Source organism: Dryobates pubescens, chromosome 6, assembly GCF_014839835.1.
Source record: "Dryobates pubescens isolate bDryPub1 chromosome 6, bDryPub1.pri, whole genome shotgun sequence".
NCBI lineage: Eukaryota > Metazoa > Chordata > Aves > Piciformes > Picidae > Dryobates > Dryobates pubescens.
This window is the reverse complement of record NC_071617.1, coordinates 26763969-26783740: the sequence shown is the minus strand read 5'-3', so window position 1 is coordinate 26783740 and position 19772 is coordinate 26763969. Positions and strand designations below refer to the sequence as shown.

Sequence of the window (19772 nt, the reverse complement as noted above, 5' to 3'; positions counted from 1 at the left end):
GTCAGTAAGCTTGGAAAGCGTTCCCAAAATCACAACTGCTAGTAGGAATTTGCTGCTCATGGCTTAAAATGTTGTGAATGATTTTTTCAAACATCACATTCTATGACTTGAGAGTCTGTCAGAGGGGCACTGAGGCATAGATAGGTTTTATTTTCTATTCATTATATTCACAGAATCACAAAAATAAATCTAGTTGTCCAAGTAAAAAATGTTGGAAAATTATATTTACATATCACAGAGGATTTATTTTTAACAAATTATGTAAATACCTGACAAAAGTAAGGGAAATTTTTCATGAGCTTCAGCCTAACTGACAATTAATGTCAAAACACATCTGCATTTGATATATTTTAATAATATTTTCTATTTGTGAATGTGAAGTCCTTGACGTGGCTGGCTCGTTCTTATTTTTGTGTTTCCTTTCAACCGTAGGTAAAGTTTTGACAAGTTGTTTTCCAAATCATAGAATCAGCAAATAGTGTTGATTTTTCAAAATGTGATACAGCCTCACAGTACACGTGATAGCAGTGATCACAGTACATGGATATTGTCAGTTAAATGTTCAATAATACACAACAGGAATTGAAAAGGGATAACAGTTGCCAGAGTCTTCATGGTAGAAACCACTGTCTTTAGTTCACGAGTCAGTCCACTCAAGGTTGAACAAAGTAGCCTTTTTCCCCTACATTTTCATGTACATTAAAATAGTGTAACTAGCTGATTTCTGTAGAGAGAATTGTATCGATACATGCAGCATTTCGAGGCACACTTCAGTTGGAACACTATGAACACAAAATTATTTCAGTACTTTTGTGTGGATAATTTCTTATTCGTATTATGTGTTACCTAGTATTGGAATTGTGCTTAAGAGTGAATCGGATGCTCACCTTCCCAGCCTGGCAACACAGCACTCTGGATCAGGACTGTATTACAAGTCCCCAAGCTACTACTGTCTGAAAGTGCTGTGTCTGTAGTTGTTATAAGTCAGAGAAGAAAAAGCTGGCATTTTTCACTATTAATATATTTAGGCTTCAGAAGGAGCAGTCTCAAAACCAAATCAGTGGCTTAGTCATAGGTTTAGTGACAGTATTTTAAAGGGAATGATAAAAATGGGAATTTCAGGATTATCAGCGTTTGAATTTGCAACAAAAATTGTCATTGGGGTGTAAAACTGTTGTAACCTGTCTGGTGAAGTAAAGACTGAAATCATCTCAGAATTAGAGCTTGTGCTTTTTATTGGTTTTTTACTTTTTCATAGCTGGAAGGGCACAATGTCTTCTCCAATCTGAGCTCCAGCGAATATGAGCAAGTACTTGAGATCATCCGGAAAGCCATCATTGCTACAGACTTGGCCCTGTATTTTGGAAACAGAAAGCAACTTGAAGAGCTTCATCAGACAGGAGCATTAAACCTTAAAAACCAAGCACACAGGTAAAGCAGCAAACTGGTATTAGCTCATAATAGCATTAGTCCTAGGAAGGAAAACCATTTTTTAATAGAAAATTTTTGTGTACACAGTGATTTTCTTACATACGAGATTTCTAAGATCATCTGTGTGTAAAATTCCAAATAGGTAACAGTAATTTCCAGTGTTTTATATTTGCATGTCACTCACTTTGGACGTCATCTGCACAGTTCAGTGACAGATCATTTGCAGAGGAAAGTTAGCACAAAGGCAGTTAGGTGGTGGTGGGGAAAGATACAGCACAATAATTATTAGTTTTATTATCATGACAATATTCTTACTGTGAATTAAGATAGTTCTAAGCTTAAAAAAAATCTATGTGCATATACTCTCTTATTCATAAATACATGACGCTGTTAGTCCATGTAAGCAAAATGTGCACTCTGGGTGAGAGATGTGTCTCATAGGAGGCTTCAGAGCTTCTTTACTGGCAAATGGATCCTGTCATGAATTTACATAGGGAAAAATTAGAGGGGTAGAATGTGAAAATACTGAGTCATGACTCTGATTTCAAAAGGACAGGTTTTTGAATAAATTATTGCAACACTGTAGGAAGGGCAGTTTTTAAAAGCATATTTTCCAAGTATGGAACTGAAGCATATCAGACTCAAATTAACCTCAACGTCTTACAAACCAAAAGATACATTAGTTTCTGATAGCCTCAGAATTAAATTTACCAGAAATCTTGAATTAGGGTTTATAAAATTTGAATAAGGTCACAGCCATTAAGTGTGTAATCTGTTTGGCTGGAGTGTTTTAATCTTACCTGCCCTCAGTATTTAAAGTGCAAAGCCACATGCCCAAAGATAAGACATCAGTCTGTAACATGGCTAAAGAATCCAAGACTTCTAATTGGTATCTGTACATGCAGTGGAATGCCTTACATGGCTGATGAACCCTCTTTCTTAACTCAGGGAAATTGCACTTTACCATTTATCTCTTGATTGTATTGCGTATATGTGTGTTTTTCCTGGTACATTTGTCTGTTGGTACAGTTTTAATGACTGCCATCACATTGGTCTGCAAGTTAGCAAGTTGTATGTTTGGGTTTCTTTTAATGGAAGAGGCATTACTGACAAAGGTGCAGGTGTCATTAAATGTAATCTTAAATTCTGTATTGGGTGGAAAACACATGAATTCATTAATCAGTTTTCATTTATTTTTTTTATGAACATAAATTAATAAAGTACAGTTTCAGGTAGTAGATGAGTGCTAGAAAATGGTTTAAAAGAGATTTTGTGTGTGTGTGCCTCATTGTAATAATGATTATAATCCTACTTGTGCAGTTATTTTGTGAATGGGTTCATCATTGTATAGGACAGAGTTATGTCAGGTTTAGAATTTATTCCAACAAAGAAATTACCTTGCGACAGTCTCAGAACTAGTTTCTTCTCTTGTTTTTGGAACATATGTTCCTCTCTCTTTAAAGAACATAAAAAAATGCAGCAACAGGCTATTCTATCTTTCTTTTTTATAGACTTGCACTGTATTTTCAGAAAATTAAGAGAGGGGCATGTGTGTGTTTTAACAGGCAGGCATTCTTGTGTGCTTTTCTATGAATGTGATTGTGCAGAAGGTGGTCGATGAGCTCTGGTTGCAAACGATGCAGGGAATACTGCAGGGAATATATTATACAATTTCTGCCATGCCTGACCAATGAATCATAAACAAGTAAGGAAGAAACAAGCAAAGTGGGAGAGATTTTGTGGTATATATCCTTTACTGTCAATTGAACTGAAGAAAGGCAAATAAAGGCTTTGCAGTGTGATGATGAATTCTTTACCAAACTTACAATTTAATGTTATTTCATTTTAGGGATAGAGTGATTGGTCTGATGATGACAGCCTGTGATTTGTGTTCTGTAACAAAGTTGTGGCCAGTTACCAGACTGACAGCCAATGATATATATGCGGAGTTCTGGGCTGAGGTATGTGCCTTTTGTTTATTGTCTTTACAAATGGAAGTACCCAAGAAGAAGAAAACCGTTACAACTCTTTTTTGTTTACTACCCTAGTGTGCTTGTTGTAAAGAGTGTTCATTGGTGCATGCACGTGTTTTTTGGTTACTCTGAAGCTGTGTAAAGGTCTGAGTTGGCTTCCTAATTTTCAGGCAGCATTTTTCCTCTATGTTAAAGATAAGTTTATAAAGTATATCATAGCATAAAATGACCAAGCAACAAAATATAGAAGAAAATCCGTAAGGTTTTTTGAGTCTCTAACTGCAGTCTTATGAAGGACTCATTTGTATTCTAGAAATCAAAAATATGAAACCAGCCGCTGTGTCAGCTGCCTTGAAACAGACTTATAGAGCTGTAGTATGAGTCCAAGAGATGCTAAAACAAATATAATAAACCGTAAAATTGTTCTGATCTGACCATTTGAATCTTCTTTGTGAGCCAGTTCAACAGCTGGGTGTCAGATAGATGGTTTTCCAATATATTGAAAGTTACTCAACAGATAAGGTGTAAGAATTGAAACAAGGCATTGAGCTGTGCTAATGCAGTCACATTAATAAATAAACACACAGTGTCTCACATGTCTTACACTGAGGAATAAGTGTCTTAATAGTTCCATTGTTAAAATGAGAGTGACTACTTTAGGAATAAAGGATTAATTCTGAGGATGTTGTATAGAGTTGAAATATGCAGTTCAACTCTATTTCCAACATTGTATTTTCAGAACTACTACTGTGCATGTGTATTATCAAATGTTCTTTTCTGTTATTTGCCCTGTGGAAGTCTGCAGTATTCAGTGGGCCTATTTCTATTTTACACAGGTATAAAATGGAAATCAGACCCACAGAGTTCATGTAGCATGCATCTAGTATGGAGACTGTTGTTCTGCCCGTTGCATGTTCATTATGAAATGAAAGTTGTGCATGGCTTGTGGGTGTTTTTTGTATTCACGTGTTCTCGTAATTGTGAACAGTTCAGACTTCAATGTAGACTGTACAGGCACAAAGTTCTAGTTCAGTTCTTGCTTTCTAAAATACCAGCACTGGAAAGTGAGTGTTCTTACGAGTGCTGTAGCGGATGTATAATCTTGATGTACCTCACTGATTACATGGGACAGTAAATGGAATGGAATCCTGGGGTGCATTAAAAAGAGGGTCCAGCAGGTCAAAAGATGTTCCCCTTCACCTGTATTCTGCCCTAGTGCTACCACATCTGAAAGATTGTGTGCAGTTCTGGACTTCCTAGTTCAAAAGGGAGAGGGAGCCAGTGGTGAGCCAGTCCAATGGAGGGCTATAAGGATGATTAAGGGACAGAAACCTCTGTCTTATGAGGAAAGGCTGAGAGACATGTGGCTCTTTTGTCTGGAGAAGGCTGAGAAGGGGATCTTACTAATGTTTACAAATATCTGAAGGGTGGGTGTCAAGAAAACAGGGCCAGTCTTTTTTCAGTAGTGCCTGTGATAGCATGAGGTGCAGCAGACATAATCTGGAAGACAGGAAGGAGAAACTTTTTTACTGTGAGGGTGAAGGAGCCCTGGAGCAGGCTGCCCAGAGAGGTTGTGTCATCTCCTTTTCTGGAGACTCTCCTGCTTGGATGCATTCCTGTGTGGTCAGCGCTAGGTGATCATGTTTTGGCAGGGGAGCTGAACAGCATGATCTTCAGAGGTCCCTTCTAACCCCTACCGTTCTATGATTCTTTACCTCTATGATAATTGAGCCTGTCCAGAGTTTAACCTGTTTTGTAATCTAAGGAGGAGTTAATAAAAGTGGGTCTTGTTACTTTATGAAGCAAATGTAAATCAGAAGGTATTGATTAAAAACTCAATTCTGTAATTGGTGTTTTACTGAATCCTTTTAAAGAAGAGGTTAAGTGATACATGGCGGAAGTTGGATATGTTGTGATCCAGTCAGAATGGCTGACAAATCCAGTCACAAGTCCAAATGCTTGTGGAAGCTGGAAAGATGGAGACAGACATAGAGAAAATCCTGAGAAAGCTAAAGTAACAGAAAGCTTATGCTGTGTTTCACCGCAGAAAATGTTATTTAATTGGTAAAAAGGTAAACTCTAGAAAATTTATTTGGCTGGATTGGATGGTCATGTCATAATTCTAAAAGTAGTTTAGAATGTTGCTTCCAATTACTACTTGAGTTTGTAATCATAATATGTTGAATGATTTAATCAGAGCAGTTTCATAATATTCCTTCTTTCTGTAATCATTGACTACAGTGGTAACTCCAGAAGAGTTTGTAACAATTTTGTGGCATGTCACATTGATCTTTTTAATTAAACAAAGCCTAGTATACCTAGTGATTTCAGCTAACATCTACCTTGGTACCACTCAGCATAAAGCTCTCCCACAGTGCTGCGACTCAAACAAAATAATATGTTTGCTAATCAATTGTATATGATTGCAAGCTTGTATAAGATTTATCTGCTGTGATTGTTGGGGTTTAGTTTGGGTTTTTTGTGGGTTTAGTTGTTTGGGTTTTGTGAGATACGACACACTGGGCAATTGTTAAACCCTTTCTGCAGTGTTTCTTAAAGAGAGACTTGTAAGCCACTTGTTACAGCTGTATTACAAGTACTATACAAACTGCTTAAAATGTCAACTTTTAAGCTTCTGATTATGGTCATAACTGAGGATAAAAGCAGTGTTTTTTACAACCATGTATTGTATGTGTTCACACATACTGAACACAAGAAAACATTTGTGTTTCTAGTGCATATATTCCATGTAAACATCATACCTGTTAACTGTAAGGGTGATTGGCTAATGGCACATGTTGCCTGGAGAGGTTGTGGAGCCTCCATCACTGGAGATACTCACAACCTGCATGGATACAGCCTTGGTTTACCTTCTGTAGCTGATCTTGCTGGGGTAGGTATGGGATGGATTAAATGATCCCAAGAGGTTCCTTCTAATCCTAACCATTCTGTGATTACCTTTTTCTTGTAAGGTGAAATGTTGAACATAAATCTGAACTTTATTCAGTTTGGTTATAATCAGTCAGAGGCTGAACAGTTTCCTAAAAGCTTTGAATTCCAAGTGCTTCTCTGGTACTTGATATTATGTAAGTTGAAGAACTTAAAATAGTAAGATACTAAATGGTTTAGTGTTGATGTTTTTATCATTGAGACTTATGGTAGCTTGCAGGCAGTCCTGGATTGATCAATTGCAGTACTTCAAGCAAATGGAATAAAAAGTAAATGTTATTTACTGGGGACAGATAAAAAGAAATTCTGCTTAGATTTCCTAAATAACAATCCACTGAATTTTTGTGTTTGGAATTGTTACGGGAATCTTTTTTTTGTCAGCTCAGGTAGGAGACTTTTCCTTTTGTTCCTTTCGGTAGAATGTCTAAAAGAGTCTAGTTTAAGTGATTCTAGCCATACTACTTGCTGAAAGAAATACGTGATATGAGACAATAGTACAGGCAGCAATTAAAAAATAGCTTCCTGATTATATGTCTTGTTAGTTAATTCAGCAGGTTCATAGTTAGTAGGTGATGCTGAGGCCAAATACGCAAGAGGGAACTGACTTTCGGACGTCCTCATCTTTTCTGTGTTCAAGGTAGTTGCAAGGCAGTTAAAAGAGAGAGAGGTTTTGTTCAGACCAGAATCAATTTATTATATTGCAATCTTCTCTTTGAGTAAAGGTGCCCCTTGGAAGGGCATGTTGGCACTTGAAACATGGCTTGATAAAATATCAGAAAGATGTAATAAATTGTCTTCTGGAGATCACAGTATCACAGTACATTAGAGGTTGGAAGGGACCTCTGTCACCCTCACTGTAAAGAAGTTTCTCATGTTGAGGTGAAATGTTCTATGTTCAAGCATTGTTTCTTTTCTTATTATTGCACACCACCAAAAAGAGCTTGGCCCCCTCCACTTGACACCCACCCCTCAGATATTTATACACATTGATGAGATTCCCCTCTCAGCCTTCTCTTCTCAAGACTAAACAGCCCCAGGTCTCAGTCTCTCTTCATAAGGGAGATGCTCAGGTCCCCTAATCATCCTCGTGGCTCTCCGTTGGACTCACTCCAGCAGCTCCCTGTCTCTTGAACTGGAGAGCCCAAAACAGGATGCAGTTTTCCAGGTGTAGTCTCACCAGAGCAGAGTAGAGGGGGAGGCGAACCTCCCTAGACCTGCTGGACACACTTTTCTTGATGCCCCCCAGGATACCATTGGCTTTCTTGGCCACAAGGGCACATTGCTGTCCCATGGAAAACTTGCTGTCCACCAGCACTCCAAGGTCTTTCTCCTTGGAGCTGCTCTTCAGCAGGACAGCCCTTAACCTGTCCTGGTGCCTGTTTTTATTCCTCCCCAGATGCAGGACCCTGCACTTGTCCTTATTAAATTTCATGAGGTTTGCCTGCTACCAGCTCTCCAGTCTGTCCAGCTCATGTTGAGGGTACTCTCAATCCCCTCATCCAGGTCATTGATAAAGATACTGAACAAAACTAGACCCAGTACTGATCCCTGGGGAATGCTACTGGCCACAGGCCTCCAACTTTGCTCTGTGCCACCAATCACAACCTTCTGAACTCTGTTGTTGAGCCAGTTTGCAACCCACCTCACTGACCAGTCATCTATGCCTCATTTCTTGAGTTTTTCTATGAGGAGAAAGACCTTCACTGACTGTAGCAAAAGCATAGAACATGGATTTAGGAAATGTCCCGACTTTCAGGTAGCTAAAGCTCTGTAATCTGAATCTCACATTAAAGGACACAGATGAGAAAATATTGTATGAGCACTTATCCCACATAAACTTTCTCCCAACTAAGCTATATATTGGATATGGATGGGATGGAGTCAGCTTTTCCTATACCAGCCCTCATAGTGCTGACACTGGCTGTGTTGGACATGGGGGAAGCTTTTGTTGTCTTCTCACAGAAGGCACCCCTGAATATCCTTGGCTACCAAAACCATACTCTGCAAACCCAATGTATAAGTTTGAAGATCCCACTGAGTTTGGAATCTTGGCTATGAGTAGTGGCCAGAAGAAATGATTGCTATTGTTGTAGTTGCCTTTATAACCTGAAGTATAAACATGTTTTGACAATGTAGTTGAAGCATAAGACTACTGGAAAACTTCAGTTTGTTGCAGAAAGTAGCCAGCTACTTGGGAAGTATTAAGGAGCAGTTTTGTTCAGGCCCAGCATAGTGCTCAGGAATGTGTTTTGGCTGCTCTCCTGGTGACAGGTGAAAGTTAAGGAGACTGTTTTCTCTTCTACATTACATATATCTGATCTTTGAATGTACTGCATCTTTCCTGGTAATCCTCTTATTAATGTAGAGGGATAATATAAAAGAAGGCTGTTTGACAGGCAGCTTCTTCAAAGCAGCATGGTCAAAAAGACTGGATTGTTGACAAAGAGGGCACATTAGGAATCCATCTAATTTACTCAGCTTTTCATTTGAGAGGTGAGTTGTGTTTCACTGGTTGTTGTATTACAGTGCTTTAAAACAAGTAATATTTTAAAAGATGAGAGTAACTATGAATAGAACAGAACAAAATGAACTGCTTTAGTTGGCTTTATTCTTCCAGTTCTTTTTTTTTCTGTAGAAGCTGTTGGAAACAAGGAAAATGTGTGTATATTGACTCAAAAATATCATGTTCAGGATCTGCATTTAAATTATTCATTTATGTTAATGTATAAAATAAATCCCTCCATGGGCTTATTATTGCTTTAGACTGATAGCATACATTATTTTAAATTCTGGATTTTTAGACTGGCATAAAATAGAAAATTAATTTTTATTTTCCTAACCTCTCTCTATGGTTTTCTCCAGGGTGATGAAATGAAGAAAACGGGTATTCAACCTATTCCTATGATGGACAGAGATAAGAAAGATGAAGTCCCTCAGGGTCAGGTATGAACTCTTACAATAAATGATCCATGTTTCTGGCATTGCTATAGCATGTATGGAAAAACGTTTCATATATTAATGAATGTTGCATATGACCTTGGGATGTGTGGACTGCTGAAGTCTGTGTTCTGCGTGTAAAACAGGGTTTATTTTTTTTTAAGTAGCAGTAGAAAACTTGTTTTCAAATATTTACTTAAATGACAATGTGCTCTTTGTTGTTTGCACCTGTTCCTTTCCTTGTACTCGTGACTTTAGCTAAAACTGCAGTTGTCTACACTTTTTGGAAGTGTCAATAACAAATTTTCAGCTTAGTAAGTGGTGGCTTCAGCCCTTAGCTGAAAGATTCCTCTGGTCTATCTGTAATGCAAAATGAACTTCAGCACCTGTTGCTGGTTAAAATCCGCAGGTTCAAAGTATTTGTGATTTTTGACCCACGCTTCTTCATTTCATAGGAATAATAACATGAAGAATTTCTTCAGTGTGTCTTAATGGTCTGTTTTTCAAAATCTTTGCTACTGATTTTCTTGTGCACAAATATGCAGAAATGTCTGATCTTTTTTTGTGTGTGTGTGTTCTTTCACTTAGGGAAAATTGGTATTTTGTAAACATAAATTTGAGGAAACAAAAGTCTTTGAACTAACTTCTGAGGGTAAACACAAAAGCTATTTTGACCTTTGATCATCTGAGCAGATAAAATGCATTTAAACTCTCCATTGCCCATTCATATGCACATATAGATATAATATAAGGTGGGGTTTTTTATGTCAGTGACCTCTGATCCCTTAATGGTCAGTAGTTTGCACTCACGAGGCATTTAATGAACCGTGAAATTAATGATATTTAAAATAAATCAGAAATTGCAAGGTGTCACAAAGTCACTCTAGATTAATTACCTGATAAGCAAGACTCTGGAAGTTTTCATATTCTGACACTTTATTCCATACACAATACCATTTTTTAGCATAAAATCTATTACCCTTATTATGGTAAAGAATTACCAATTAATTTACTAAATGTGTGTGTTAGTATAAGCCTAAAAAAGAAGAAATACTTTTCTGCATTTGGTTTACTTTTCCAGGCACTATGTTAGTTATCTTTGAACATCTTGAAATGTACACACTATTATAATGCATAGTCATCGTGACATTTGTCAAAGAATTGTTAATGAAGCACAGATGTAAGAAATAAGCTGGGATTTTTAACTTGAAAGCACAATAGGTGTTGTTCCAGGTACTGTCTTTTCTACTTTGTGCTCTGTTTCGTTCTTCTTAATAGTATTAACAGTCAAATATTAGCAAAATAGAATGCTAAAAGCCAGCTTCATTACTATAGTTGTAGTAGCTTTACAAGATTTACACAATGTATTACCTTGTGAAAGTAACCATTCTTGTATTTATGTACACACTGAAGAATTCAATGTAAAGCATTATCATCCATTTCCTTGGCCTCTAAGGGAAGGAATTAATGAGTATTTTTATGTGGATTTTAGTGAAAACATTATTACCCTGTTTAAATGGCAATGAGTAGGAAATGAGGGTTTATATAAACATGTAATTTCTGAAAAAATAAGGAACAAGTTTTGCCACTACTCATCTCTGGTAAGAACAGCTTGTACTTAGCTGTTTGTCTCACTTGGGTAGCTGGTTCTGTTTTACTTTATACTCTTTGCAACACAGCTCATATAAGGTCTGTTAGTTTGGTGTCTTGCTACTGTGGTGCCTGCACTGTAGGATTCCATCACCCTCTTTTCTGTCTCTCCTTTTGGAACCTGTGAAGAAAAATAGAAATGCCAAAACTACGCAGTGAACTGAAAGCTGTTTTTAATAAAACAAATCCAGCCATCCTGAGTAATGAAAGGAGAAAGAAGGAATGGTTTGTGTGCTTCAGCCAGCCAAAGCTTATCCCAGAAATAAAGTTTTCAAGTTGAAAATAAAGAGTTTATTCTTATGCAGCAAGGATTAAAATGTTTAGGATTATCAGAACATTAAAGATCCACCTCTTAAAGCTATCATGTTTAGGATGCATATTTGGAGAAACAAGAACAATTTATTTCAGAACCAAAAGGTAATTTCTCCATTCATCTTGCTCATGAATCTTTCAGATCTATGTACACTGCCTTTCCTGCAGTGACTTCAATAGTTTGCTTGTAACTGTGTGAACTCCAGGCTTTCTGTCAAGCCACAGCAACAGAAAAATCAGTCAGGATTAATTTATTCTGATAATCTAGACTTTTACAAAGTGGATTTCAGTGAGTTTTCTCTGGCCAGAAATGGAATTTCCTGCAAGAGAACATTTTTAATAAGCTTGGCTTTATGCAAAACCTAAATCCTTTGAGCCTTTTAGGGTTTTTCCTCCTTGACTGATGTGCTTTTTAACTTAAAAAGTTTCAGGACCTTAAAGGCAACATTTTTCCTAAATACTGGAATTACAAAGAGAAGATTGTTTGGAATATATTGCAGATGAACTTAGTTTGATTGAAAACTTTTGCATTTTGCAAATTAAAAAAACAAACAAACAAAAAACACTAAAAAAGACCCTTAAAAAAACCAAAAACAAACCACAAGAAAAAAACATGTAGGAAGAAAAGAAAATCAGAGTAGAAGGGATTGGAAAGGACCTTTAGGGATCATCTAGCCCCCCTGCTTAAAGCAAGTTCACTGACATCAGGTTGCAAAGGAATACATCCAGGCAGATTTTGAAAGTCTCCAGAGAAGAATCCTGCTCCAGTGCTCCATCACCCTTAAAGCAAATAAGCTTTTCCTTGTGTTTAGGTGAAACTTCCTGTGTTCTAGTTGGTGCCTGTCGCCCCTTGTCCTATCACTGGGCACTCCTGAAACAAGACTGGCCCCAACCTTTTGACACCTACCCGCACCAGCAAGCATTGATAAGGCACCCTCTCAATCTTTTCCATGTGAAAGAGGCCCATGTCTCTCAGCCTTTTCTCATAAGACAGATGCTCCAGTCCCCTAGTCACCTTTATAGCACTCCACTGGACATTCTCAGCATATATTTTGTGCTATGCAAAACAGCAAACTTTTTGTTGATTAGCTGACATCACAGATGTGTGCAGCCTTACCTTCTCAGCAGCTGCAGTTTCTCTCTGTTTCTTTTTACATTTCTGTTTTGCTCTTTCATCATGATGAGACTTCTGTTTTCTGAAGTACAGAATGCACTTGGTTGCATAGCAATATGGGAGGAATCTCCGTATTGATGGAGGTGAGGACAAAAGTTGCTCTTGGATTTCTGAATAAGGGCCAGTGTTTACACAACTTATCAAATGCTTTGGTCATGGTGTGATGCATAGTATTCACTAAAAGGCATTTAAAAACTCCACACCAATAACAGGGTCACAGTGCACTGCTGTAACTATAATGAAAGTCTGGGGTAAATGAGTGATGTTATAATGGATCTGAACTTAACCTGTTATGAGCCTGCAGTGTGCCCAGGCAGCTAAGAGGGCCAATGGCATCCTGGCCTGCATCAGGAACAGTGTGGCCAGCAGGAGCAGGGTGGTCATTCTGCCCCTGTACACTGCACTGGTTAGGCCGCACCTCGAGTACTGTGTCCAGTTCTGGGCCCCTCAGTTTAGGAAGGATGTTGACTTGCTGGAACGAGTCCAGAGAAGAGCAACAAAGTTGGTGAGGGGTTTGGAACATAAGCCCTACGAGGAGAGGCTGAGGGAGCTGGGGTTGCTTAGCCTGGAGAAGAGGAGACTCAGGGGTGACCTTATTACTCTCTACAACTACCTGAAGGGAGGTTGTAGACAGACGGATGTTGGTCTCTTCTCCCAGGCAAGCAGTACCAGAACAAGAGGACACAGTCTCAGGCTGCGCCAGGGGAGATTCAGGCTGGATGTTAGAAAAAAGTTCTATACAGAAAGAGTGATTGCCCATTGGAATGGGCTGCCTGGGGAGGTGGTGGAGTCGCCATCACTGGAGGTTTTTAGGAGGAGACTTGATGGGGTGCTTGGTGCCGTGGGTTAGTTGTTTGGGCGGTGTTGGATTGGTTGATGGGTTGGACGTGATGATCTTGAAGGTCTCTTCCAACCTGGTGTATTCTATGTATTCTATGTATTCTATGTATATAAGTAGCATTTTCTAAAAATTCCCTTGTGTCAGAACAGTTGAGCTGCAACATGGTAGCTGTCATAGGCCCCTAAGCCTGTATGAATCACATATCCTTAAAAAGTTGCTCATTTGATGTTCTCTAAATAGATTTGTATGATAATGGTAAAAATACATCATTGAACTGCATACATGAGAAGAAATTACAAACCAGCTATTGATCACAGTGCACACCTTTTAAAAACCCTAGCATCTCAAGTAAATTGAATTATGAAAGGCATAGTCTGGAGGACATAGTCCAGAATCTAACCATAGTTTAGCAATGCTGCACAACTTTCCTTTTCAAAAGAAATACTTCATCACAAGAATAATACTTGCAGAAGTGGCTCCACCATCTGCACCTATTTTCTGCCACTAGTGACACCAAAAAGTCAGACAGATCCTGATCAAATCAGTTCAATCAATTAAGAGCTTCTCTAGAAAATTCTGTTAGAAACAGTGATACTAGTTGTAAAAGAGAGACATGCAAGCAACTTGTAATTGCCAGAGATTTCATTTTTAGTTTTTAATTGTAAAGTATTCAGATATTAAGTGAAGATGCAGAAATATGAAGTACTAACATATGTAGTAATTAAGTAAGCAGCCAACAACTTTTGGCTAGTTGTCTCTTAACTGTTAGTGTTGTAGTATGGCAATGTTTAATTATTTTTTATTTTCATTGTTTCTCATAGATTGGTTTCTACAATGCTGTAGCCATCCCATGTTACACCACACTTGCACAGATCTTTCCTCCAACTGGGCCACTACTTCGAGCATGCAGGTGGGTAAATGTGCAGATTTTTGCAGAACACATAGCTTGGTGAAAGAAACATGCAAATATGCTTTGCAAGTTTGTCTGGAAATACAGCCTTCTGATTTTAGAATTTGCATGCAGATAAGTAGGGATTTGCATCTTGCCTTAATCTATGCAGAAATGCAGAGGCAGTAAGTACTGGCTGGAACTAGCTGGTGCAGATCTACAGACACAGCTGATTAAAATGTGTTTGGTGCTAAAAGCATTTAGAGATAAATGGGTTCAGTGCTCATGTGTCCCTGTGTAGTCTGGCTCAGTGCAAATTCTCTCTGTCCTTTTTACTTCAGCATGGTTCTCACAAATAAGATTGGCTAGAGTTTGGCTTCAATTAAAAAAATGTGGGTTTGACATGTGGCTTTATTTCATGTTAAAACATTTTTATTAAAAACTAGAAGAGCTCCAGAATATTCAGTAATTGGGAGCATAAGAGTAATACCACTGGGATATGGGAGAGGCACACAGAACTTCATCTCTTATCCACCTGCTGGGATGTTCCTTGGAATCTTTTGGAGGAGAAGCAAAGGTCCTTAACCAATTGGCTGCTGTTACCCTGGTATGATGGTGGATCTCTTTGTAAATAGTTCAGTCCAATAATTATATCCTGGATTTTAGCAAACTTTCCTGACAAAACTTGAAAATATTCCAGTTTCAGTTTAATTTTTATCCTCAAAAGAAAAGTATTTGATTCATAAATTGCCAGCAGAGGAAAGAGAGGACTGTTTCTGTATGCTTTTACTAGCACCTCTCTTATATATATATATTTTTTTTTTTTTCTCTTGGTCCTTAAATTCCAGATTGCATTGAGCTTTTTCTTTGCCCTGTATGGCAGATCTACCTCCTTTGTCACTTTTCTGTTTATGTGGAATATATACAGTGTGAAATAACAGAAGGGTTCCCACTCTATACAAAATAACAGGAAATTAAGCACGTTAGTACTGTGATGAAATTTGCCAAGGCCTGTCTCTTTCAAGCAATTGGGCTAGGTGATCCTTAGAGTAGTGCCTTAGAAGCTATGAAAGTAACAATGTCTGGTAAATAATAGATACTAATTTACAACATGGAAATACTCTGAAGTGCACATTTTACTGGTTCCATCAGTTGCAATATAGCATTAAACCCTTCCCTAGTTTCAAAATGGCTTTTGGTGTGTCACTGTCAAATGGTATCAAAGTCCAATACTGGTTTGGAATTCAGAGTTACAGGAATGTGTATTTCCTGAGCTGTGTTGACCTGACAGATACATGTTGGTAGTTTGATTCTAGAGAACTGAGTAATATGTAGTCTGACAAATAAAGAAGAGTTGCTTTCAGTGTGAAATCAGAGAACATGAAGTAAACTACAGAACTGCTTGTAGTCTTTCCAGTCTTTACAAGGTTCTGAGTCATACAAATGTTTTACAGAGATGTAGTCTGAGATCTTGAAAGTTTTCTAATTTCTTTCTCTTTGTAATCCTTGCTTAAAGGTATGGGGCTTCAGCTGTATTGATGTCTGAAAGCTAAATGGTCGATTAATTATTCAACCCGCATAACTGGAACACAGATTGTCCTTTGCAAAACTGTTTTCAGTCAGAGTTTTATATTATTTTATGTGGTCTAAGCAGCAGCATCTACAATACCCATCATTAGAAAGGCAGAGGGACTTAACATGAATATTTTCAGTTACTTGTTTCTGCTCAAGCTAACAAACATTGTGAAACTGCTTTATATATGTGACAATTTTTACTTCTTTTGAATTACTGTTTGTCAACATCTGAGTGTACTTTAACTCCCCAGATCAGTATCTATATACTTTAACATGACTTGCAGAGTCTGATTAATAAAGCAACTTCAGCACTGGATGTCAGAAGAGTTGTTACTAGCACAATCATATGGGAGGTCTTAAACATGGGTTTGTATTTACTGTAGACCATGTGCATAAACTTACCAACACCTTTGGTAAGAAGTTAGCATTGTTCTTCCACTTAATGGGAACTAGGTTGAGTGCTTAAGAGTGAACAATAGCTATTTCAGCACCAGAGTTCTGGAAAGATGGATATCCAAATGAGGCTTATTTGCAAAAGTGACTTGTGATATTTGACGGTCCATCTTACACCACTCAGCAGAGATTTGATGTTGTACTGTAGAGTACAAAATGCACAAATGCATATGTGTTCTAGATGAAAATTTCTTCATGATTCTGAAGATTAAGCATAAACACCATTTCAAGAGTAAATTTCTCTGCAAAATGTGTGATGTCTCCAGTATAAGCAGTGAGACTTCTGGCAGACATTATATGAACCTTTTCTGTTCTAGAAGTTACGGGTTTTGTTTGGAATTCTGATTGTAGTTAAAATGATGATACTTCTGAAAGCTACTCTGGCAAAGTCTTCAGACTGGGCACAACTCTGTAGAGACAGCTCTCCGCCTTGCTCTTGTGTGTTCTTTAGTTTAGATTGTCCTGGTGCACAACAGGGGCGTAGATATATGGATGAGATTTAAGTTAGATCTCTGTAAGACTAAACAGCTTTCTGAAAATCCACAACCTGGCACAAAGTCTTCTAAGATGGAGTTCGATAGGTTTAACTTAGCATTGAAATTATCCTCTGCTCTGTGTTTGAGGGGTTGAGGAGGAAGTATTAGAAGTTCAGACTTGAAGATGCAGAATAAGAAATCAAGAACACAGATCTAACTTCATCTCCCCAGTTACTAAAATATGTTTTATTGCAAAGCTTAGGTTACTCTCGAGCGTTTCAAATAGCTGATTTTGCACTTACACTTCTTTTTTCCTCTATTTTTGATGGCTAACCATGATGAGAGGAATAGAGCCTCACTCTGGTTTGCTATTACCTCAGCTGCTGACTGAACCCGTTTTGATTTCACCTTTTCACGAGCAGTACCTGTTCTTGAAACACAGTATTTAAGATGCTGTGTCCTTGAGTTGTTTGAAACACAGACACCAGCTGCAAATAATAGCAGCAGAAGCAGCCAAGGCAGCATGTCAGCATCAAGGTTTTTATTTTGAGAGCCTCTGGCCATTTGTTCCAGACACTTGGAGCCAGAGCTTCAGTGGGAGCACAAACGACTCATATTAGCTGCATCTTTTACAAAAAACCTCAAACATATCAGTCACTGATTTCTATGAGGTAAGGTAGCAGCTAAGAATCTGGAAGGTTTTCTTGTCTGATAATTTGTTCCATATTTTTAAATACTTTGTTGGCATGTACATCAAACCAACCAGCCATTTGTGTTTCTGCGTGCAGAGTAAGTCCTATGTTTTGTAGTCCGTGTACTCAGTCTACCAAAGTGGCAAATCTATGACAGTAGATTTATTTTGAGGATGAGGTGAAGTGATTTATTTTTTCCCTTTAATTTAGACTAAAGAATTTTCCATGTGCCTTCTGGTCTCCCAATTTTGTCTGAAATGAATACAATTTAAAAATACTTCGGCTGTGTTTCTCCTTGTTATTTTTCCAGTTTCAGGAAAGGGACCTACAAATAGTGGCAATTCAGTTTTTCTGATCCTTGGTGCCTGGGTGCCGTAGGCTTAGGGTTGGACCTGATGATCTCCAGAGGTCACTTTGAACTTCTGTTAGCTGAGATGGGGTGCCATATTAACGCTGGCTTCAAGACTTCCAGTTGGCCTGGCTCACAGGCAGATCAGTTTCCATCTGCCTGGAGAAATTGGTGTAGGTGGTCCCCTAGAGGGCACCAGCTTCCTTCAGTAAACTCATCAGATCCTGCCTTCACCCATCCGCAGATAATTCAGCTTTTTATTTTCTTACTGTTCTCTGTGCTTTCAGCTCGGTATTAGCTGTTTTGTCAGCTGTTTTGGCAAAGCTGTGACATAGAAATCAGAAGAGCTCTGCCACATAAATTCCAATGTAATACAATAATATGACATGCGCCACATGAGGCCTTAGTACTTTCAGCATCCTGTTTTTTTTACTAAAGTCATCTAAAAACTGTTGGTTTAGGAACTAGGTATCTGATAGTATTAAAATGAAACAGTTGAGCTTGCTCTCTTTATCTCTGTGTTTGAAGGCTGAATGCTAGATTTGGCAAGAGGTTCCAAGTATGATCTCCTATTTGGTATCATTAACATAGACTTCCAAGTTATTGGAGTGGTTCTAGTGCAAAGCAAGTAAGATTATGGGTCTAACAATCTGTACTCCCTTCAGACTGTTAGACCATTACCAGCCTAATTTATTATCATTTTATGGCTTCTGAACCAAAGCTTGGATTTGGGGATTGGCTAAATAATTAAATCAATAAATAACCACATTTCTCAAGAAAGGGGTACATTTTAAATGTAGTGGACATATAGTATGATCACCACATTTGTAATTGAAAATTTACACTGAGGTGTTGTCATACAACATTGTATACACTGTTAGGCCGCCTGAGTGCAGGAAGGCTTAAGGCGCTTCTATGGTTTTCAGTGAAGGATGTTTCCTGGCAAGAGGCCTGATCTTTGGTGGTTTTGAAAAGGTCCAAAATATGCTGAGGTAAAATCCCTCAAGTCGCCTTTGAGGAAGGCTGCTCGTCTCCAGACTGCTGTTTCAGCGTCTCCACAGGCATATCTCTCTTGGGTCACAGCTTGATTTTCTCTTCAGCCATGAGGACAAGGAATTTTTAATGGAAACACATGCTGGCCCTGGCCCTTCAGTGCCAGGGCTTGTTCTGGGGAAGGTGTGCTGTAGGCTTAGACATAGTCAGCATGTATATGAGCGTCATAGAATTACAAAATGGATAACTGAAGGTGACAGATGAAATATGGTAAAGGTGATAAAAGCCTTTAACCTCAAAGTATAGTACAGCAGACACTATTGTTAGGAACAAATTCTTGTGTGCTAGTGCTTTACCTCTGACTTTTTTTGCATCTGCAGGGACAATCTCAACCAGTGGGAGAAAGTAACAAGAGGTGAGGAAGCCTCTATATGGACTTCCTCTCAGTCCCTTGCTCCTGGGACCTCGGATTCACCCCCTGTGAAGATCGATGACTAAGCAGCAACAATAGATTTCTTTAACCTGAAAAGCATCCCTTCTTGATTTGAGGATGTTTTTTTCTTTTGTTTCATTTTTATTTGAAAACAAAACAAAGAAAAAAAAAAAGGAAGAAGAGAAGCTACAAAATGCTAGCAAAGAAGCAGACCTGCTTAAGGAAGGTAACACCCATGGAGTTACCTCAGCTAAATGACTGTGGCAGCCAATCTCCTGACCTACACCAATGACACAATGTGATCAGAGGGAAAACGACAGCCAAAATGTTTTGAAGTCAGCTATCAAAAGAGAACTTAGAAGTTGTGAATTTAAAAGACTGGCCTTATCTCATGGGCTACATTGCTGAGGCCTTAATTTAAAACTGGGGGGGGAGGGGAGGGGGAGGGCGGGGGTTGGATGGGACAGGTAGGGGTATGGAATCTTAGGGGGTACTTCTAAATTGTATCTTTCTAGTAGAGGTTTCAATGGTACTTTTATTATACCATACTGTGGCTGGCTTTAACACCACTGTCACTTGGGAGTTCTTGGCTATAAATAGAACAATATACCCATTGCTATTGTGAATGTTTATGTGTGATCTACT

At 38.4% G+C, this 19772-nt stretch overlaps 1 protein-coding gene across 2 annotated transcripts in view; it reads left to right on the top strand.

Annotated features, from left to right (window-relative positions):
• Positions 1–19547, top strand: part of PDE10A (phosphodiesterase 10A) — a 368681-nt gene extending 349134 nt beyond the window's left edge. For both annotated transcript variants that reach the window (XM_009898929.2, XM_009898930.2), the window contains exons 18-22: positions 1259–1431; positions 3281–3392; positions 9216–9296; positions 14089–14177; positions 19075–19547. In XM_009898929.2, the coding sequence (XP_009897231.1) occupies positions 1259–1431; positions 3281–3392; positions 9216–9296; positions 14089–14177; positions 19075–19192 (573 nt within the window). In that variant the 3' untranslated portion in view covers positions 19193–19547. The remainder of the gene's footprint in view (positions 1–1258; positions 1432–3280; positions 3393–9215; positions 9297–14088; positions 14178–19074) is intronic.
• The last annotated feature ends 225 nt before the right edge of the window (positions 19548–19772 follow it).